Source organism: Lathyrus oleraceus, chromosome 4 (assembly GCF_024323335.1).
Source record: "Lathyrus oleraceus cultivar Zhongwan6 chromosome 4, CAAS_Psat_ZW6_1.0, whole genome shotgun sequence".
Classification (NCBI taxonomy): Eukaryota; Viridiplantae; Streptophyta; class Magnoliopsida; order Fabales; family Fabaceae; genus Lathyrus; species Lathyrus oleraceus.
Window position 1 is genome coordinate 474,490,831 of NC_066582.1, and position 6,629 is coordinate 474,497,459.

At 29.8% G+C, this 6,629-nt stretch overlaps 1 protein-coding gene across 1 annotated transcript; it reads left to right on the forward strand.

Moving 5' to 3' along the window:
• Nucleotides 1-5,841: 5,841 nt before the first annotated feature.
• Nucleotides 5,842-6,414, forward strand: LOC127076263 (uncharacterized). The gene has a single exon (XM_051017868.1). The coding sequence runs from the start codon at nucleotides 5,927-5,929 to the stop codon at nucleotides 6,317-6,319; it is 393 nt and encodes a 130-aa protein (XP_050873825.1). The 5' UTR covers nucleotides 5,842-5,926; the 3' UTR covers nucleotides 6,320-6,414.
• The last annotated feature ends 215 nt before the right edge of the window (nucleotides 6,415-6,629 follow it).

Here is a 6,629-nt window from a genome sequence, read left to right on the forward strand (position 1 = left end):
AATGTTGAGTTATGGTATCTTAAATGTAGTATATATGATTTAGTTGGTTATTGTGACTCAGATTATGTAGGTTGTAAGACGGGTAAAAAAAACAGAAATGTAACTTGCCACATCCTAGGAAATGTTCTAGTTTCATGGTCATGTAAGAAGCAAGCATGTGTCCCTCTTAGTATAACTAAAGCATAATACATTGCGGCCGAAAGTTCTTGTGCTCAAATCTTATGGTTAAAACAATAACTTTGTGACTATGGCATGAACCTTGGATGCATTTTTCTAAAATGTGACAACACAAGTGCAATCAACATAACCAAAAATTTGGTCATGCTTTCGAGAACCAAACACACACGCATACAACATCATTTTCTATGAGATCATGTTCTCAAAGGAGATGTTAAAGTAATGTTCATGGACACTCATAACCAATTGGCTTGCTAAAGAACCTTTTTACAAAATAAGAAGAGGGTTAGACATTTTGGATGAAAGTAATGTATGAAAAATCACAATTCTTTTTTCATGATGATGATTCTTCAAGAAAATTTAAAGTTACATGTTTCTTGTTTTCCTTATATTAATTGGTTAATTCACAATTCCATTTGTGATTTAATAAAGTTTATATATCATCCTTCCTAAGTATTCTTAAATTTGTATTATATGATTCCTTTTATATACTTCCTCTATGTTATCTTTTACCCATCTTTTCCTTCTTTATGATAATGTCAAAAGAGAGAGAAGGGTGTATACATATTTGTATTTTCCTTGTTTCTATTTTTCATAAAGGTGTATGAAATTCATGGATTAAGATGGAGTATTATGGAAAATTCAAAAATATAAAGAGTATATAAAGTTCATAAATATTAAGAGGAAATGAACATACAATGTGAAGAAGAAGAAGAAGAAGGCACTCTTAAATGTTTTTAAAAGTATAGAAATATTAGAAATTATATTGGAACTTTTGTCTCTAACAAATATCTATGAGTTAAGAATTGGAAGTCTAATCCAATTCTTAAATCAAAAGATGAGAGCCTTCATGAATTTCAGGAAAAATCAATAAAGAAAGAAATTATAGAAAAATTGAACGAACAAGTTCATGTAAGTATAGATTGTAACCTTAACATATACCCCATATCTTGATTAGTATCGAATCTTATGACAATGAATATTTCTTTATAGTTGATCACATGAGAATCCTTCAATCTTTTCCTTCTTTTTACTTATTTGTCTTCATCAAAATATCATACAAAATGAGGCTTGACTTCACAATCTCCCTCTTTTTGTTGATGACATTTCCTCTTTCTTGTCACTTGGAGAAACTATATAAATCATTTCAAGAGTATCTCACATTTCTTTGACAAGATTACATTGACGTACATAGTACAATTTACTATCATCTAGAGACATTGTTATAAATCTCTTGGTTTTAAAATCTATTTCAAATTTTATCTTTTCCTCTTCGACCCAAAGGGAATGTGGTTTATCTACTACTTCATAATTTACTTGATGAGTAGGTATAAACTGACCATTGACTATTGTTTCCCACAATTCATGATTGATACTTTGTAGAAAAATTATAAATCTAACTTGCCAAATATCAAATCTTCTATTATTGAAAAATGGTGGTGTCTTTAGAAATAATCTCTTGTCGGAAGTCATCTTCCTCAAGAGATGATTAGCTCTTAAACAAAAGTTATACTCTAATATCACTTTTTGGACATCTGACTTCACACACAAGAGGGGGTGGAGGGGATGGTGAATTGTATGGTTTAGAAAAATATTATTTTGAAAAAAAATTCATTTTAATATCAAAGTTAAAAAAAATAATAGTTATTTTATGTTGCGCAACAGAAAATAAATTAGCAGACTATAAATTGTAGAAATGAAAAGAGTTAAGGGAAGAGAGGAACACCAAGAGTTATACAGATTCAGTCAAGAAACAACTTCGTCATGTCCCCAAAAATTGATCTTGAGAGTATGCAATAAACGTTGAGAGCTTTTAGTAGGTAATACTCATGACCCCCCATTATACAAGGAAAATGGTTGACTTTTAACCAAACAATAAGAATATGAATTAGTAGTTTGAGTCTTTTGTTCCAAATGGAGGATCAAAGCAGTTAGTCTATTTTCCATGCAGTAGATCTAAGTGGTTAGTCTTCTTTCCATGAGTATCTTGGAGAGGTTAATCTTAAAGCTTTTAAACAAACTTTGCAAGCTTTTATCACAAACTGAGCTCACAAACCTTAAACTTTGGTTTTACATGGGCTAACTAATAACTTTGGAGAATTTAATATCAGACTAATCTCAAACCTTATCCAAACTTTTATCACGGGTTAAGCTTTAACCTAACCTTGGTTTTACCACGGGTTAACCAACAACCTATGCAAGCTTTTAACACTGGCTGAGCCATCAAGCCTAAACAAAGTTTTGATCATAAAATCCCTAAACCAAAGCTTTTAAGATATTTTCTTGAGATAAATTAATTTGAAAAGATGTTTTAGTGTGTGAGTGATTTAGCCATGCATTTTTACGAGAAATCCCTTATACTTTACAAAGAATTCACTCAGACTAATCAAGGTAGGGTTTTCTTGCACTTCAAGGCTTTGTCAGGTACCTTCTTTTGTAGACACTTTCCCGAGTTCACTTCAGATGAGGCTTGAGCTTATATTCCATTTGGTTGCCATCATCAAACATTCAAGTTCATAAAACCGTAATACTTAGGTTTTCATCTTTATCCACTTAATCACTTATGCTTGACTTATCAGAAGACTTATCCACTTAATCACTTATGCTTTACTTGTTAGAAGATATTAGTTGTCATCATCAAAAGTTATTATTCTTTTTAAAAGCATATCATCTGTAAAATTAGGTTCCACAAATAGAACTAACCTTACTAACCCGCTCAGGGAAATCCTTTTTGAAGTGATCAATTTTATAAAAATGAAACATTTATAATTCAACTTTTATAACTCTTTAGACTTAGACCTAGATTTTGATTTCCTCTATTCTTACCCCCTCTTGAACTATTCAAGTTTTGTCTGCTACCACCACCCTTCAACTCATTTGTTATAATAATCTATTGGAACTCTTCCAATGTCATAATGTATTCCTTATACTAAAATGAAGAGAATTATTGAAATGATCAAAAGATCTAGGTTAAAAGCGCAACAAGAGTGGAGCAAGGTCCTTATCAGCGACTTCACCTTCATATTTTGCAATTCATCAATAGTTTTATAAAATTTCACCAATTTCTCCACAATGTATTTGTTCTCTATATTTGTTTCAAAATAACATATGAGCCATGTACTTAGTCATATAAAATAATTCAAGATTTACACACATTTCGGTTACGGTATTCTCCCTTGTGTTTTTCCTCAATACTTTATCTCTGAGGGATAAGATAATGAAACTGCTAGCCTTATCTACCATTTCAATATAATGGCTCTAACTTTTAAACAACAAATCCCCATCTTCAAATTACTATGCACACTTTTGTTGAATTAAAATTATTTACATCTTCATTTTTCACAACTCAAAATCTCTGTCTCTGTAAAATTTGTTGATATTTCATTTAGAACCCACATTGCTCACTTATAAAGTTAGACCATTAGCTCCACAATGGACACCAATTATTATGAAAAGAATGATTCAATCACACCAAGAACAATGATGTGTGAGAAAATAAAAGTAACAACCAAACTAAACAGTCTCAAGAAAAAATTCTCTACCAACTATGCACACCTGTAAACTTAAAGCATTTTCTCCACAGTGGACACTATTTATGGTGAAAAAAGGATTCAATGACACCCAGAAAAATGACGCGTGAAGCAAAGAATAATGACAATCAATATTAAACAATCTCAATCAATAATAATCTACCAACTAATGTGAAAACAAAATAACAATAGAAAAAATAAGATAAAAGATCAGAATCAACACACAAAATTATTTACCTAGTTCGATCTAGATTGATTAACTATAGGAACTTTAATCAAAATATTAAAAATGAGTTACAAAAAGTTACCTCATCAAGTTCATAAGAACACTTCCTAATTTCTACCTATTTGAGACTTGTACTAGTCAAAAAGTACAGGTGTGCATGTTACCCTTGCAAGAGCATGAGCACTTAGAGACCTTAGTAGGTATATGGTCGTCACCCTTGCTAGGACTTTTACAAATATAACATTACAAGACTCAATCTCTACAATCTCTCAATACATAAATCATTCAATTCCAAAGTGTTTAGAAGTGTAGATTACTACAAAAGATCAACCAAACCTGCAATGTAAAAATTTATTAAAAGTTCTCTTCTAGTCTCTCAAAACCTCTATTTAAAAATCATACGCTTCAACAACAAATTTGTCAGAAAACTGTTTAAGTATAACATAAATTATAAGAAAATGTATCATATTTAACCTCTAAACACCTCGCGTTTCACTTCAAAAATGTCGCGTTTGAGGCAGAAATAAAATATCTCAATTGTCATTGTCCATACTATATTTCAATTATTAAAATAGAAATTATTAATATGTTCTTTTATACTACCTTTTATCTTTATTATAAGATTTTTTTTAAAAAAAAATTTATTTATTTTTAAATATATTAAATGATAAATATATCTAATTCATATATAAATCAAATATATTAATCATTCAACCTTTAGATTAAAATTCTCATTTTAAGTGATTATTTAGTGCCAAAATAAGCCTCTCTTTCTCTAAAAAAGACCAAACTCCCCGACCCTATCTCTAAAGTCATTGGGTTTTTCCTCCTAAAATTCAAACTAGCTTCCTTCATGTAACATCATATTCGTGGTGGTGTGATTGGTCAACTTTGCCGCGTCACCATTAAACCCTCTTTTGATGGATTGCTTTTTACCGTGCTGGCAACGTCTAGTTCGCAACAGTGCTTTCTTTGAACACGATTATATTATGTTTCTATTTTGTGTTATGGTCTCTCTTAACAACGATTCAGTGCAAGGTTGGTTCATCGTCTTTGATGGTTGTGGAAGTTTCTCTCAGGTGGGTCTCTTTAATCACGACAGTGTCTTAGTCTTTTGATTATCTGATTGTCTCTGAATTTGTTGAGATTTGTATGTTTCAAGATTTAAGGTTTGTTTCCTCCGCATTGTGATTGACTTAATATATATATATATATATATATATATATATATATATATATATATATATATATATATATATATATATATATATATATATATATATATATATATATATATATATTATATATATATATATATATATATATATATATATATATATATATATATATATATATATATATATATATATATATATATATATATATATATATATATATATATATCATTCTATTTGTTTGACATTGAAATATTCATGTGTTTTATCCGAGAAGTTATTGATTTGAGAATCGGTCAATGTTGGTGGTTGTTTTATTCACCATTTTGAAAAGTGAATACTCACACACAACTTTTTTTTACTATTTCATTTTAAGTCGTTGGTGGATTTGTTGAATAAGTGTATGTTATGTAAGTGTGATTGATTTTTAATTTTATTTTAAACTATTTTTATTGTATTTAATTTGTTTATATATGCCATTAGAAAAAATTATGTGGTTTGATTAGTTATAATTTATGTTTCCAATATTTTGTATAAAATTAATTGATTATTTAAAAATTTAATTAAAATGCATTGAGAAAATTTTAATTTTATTTTAACGTAATAAAAAGATAGTAAACTCTTTTACTCTAAGAGTGTAAGTAATTAATCTCATTTAATATATTTGTGTTTTCCCAAAGATGCGTTGCCAACTTGCTTTATTTAAGTCAACTCTTCTCTCTATCCATGTCATCACATCATACGTAAATATTGTACTCTTCCTATCATACCTTATTTTATAACTTAAACATCTCTCTCTCTCTCTTCTCTCTCTCTCCATGGCTCTAGATCACAAACAACCCAACACTCCTCTTCAAACCAGCATGATAACATGGCAGCCCCGCCGCAGGATCTCCCTATTCAGACGGAGGAAGGTACAAACGGTGAGGCTAGGCGGCAAGTCACCACGGCGGCGATTAATTGGTGGGATAGTTAGAATATTTAGAAGGATGCGTGTAAAGTGGCTTAAGTTACAATATCTTAAGCTGTTGAAACGGCTTAAGGAACATTACAAGAACCTTGTGAGTGATCTTATTGAAGCTGGTGCTACCGTTGAAACTTTTCACCAACGGCTTTTTATGGAAAGCACTTTTGCTATTCCTCTTGGTGTTAACTTATCTACTTATCCTTCTCGTTTTGGATCAGATCACCCTCGAACTATCTTCATGTAAATTATCAAGTCTTTTTTTAATTATTTTCTATATATATGTATGCATATATAACAAGAAAAAGGAAATTCAAGTCCTGTTGGAAATTTTTCTTTTAATTTCTTGCCTCGTGATTTGATTTTTGATAATATTCTGAGAAGCTATTTTAAGGGGATGAAAATTGAAAACTATGAATGCTCTTGTTTATTGTATTCTTTTATTTTTTTTCTCACCCTATAAAATAATCACATTTATTTTTTCCTTGGGTTTTATGGGAATTTGGATCTTGTGAGGAAACAATATGGTAGATCTCACAAATAAATGCAAGTGATTT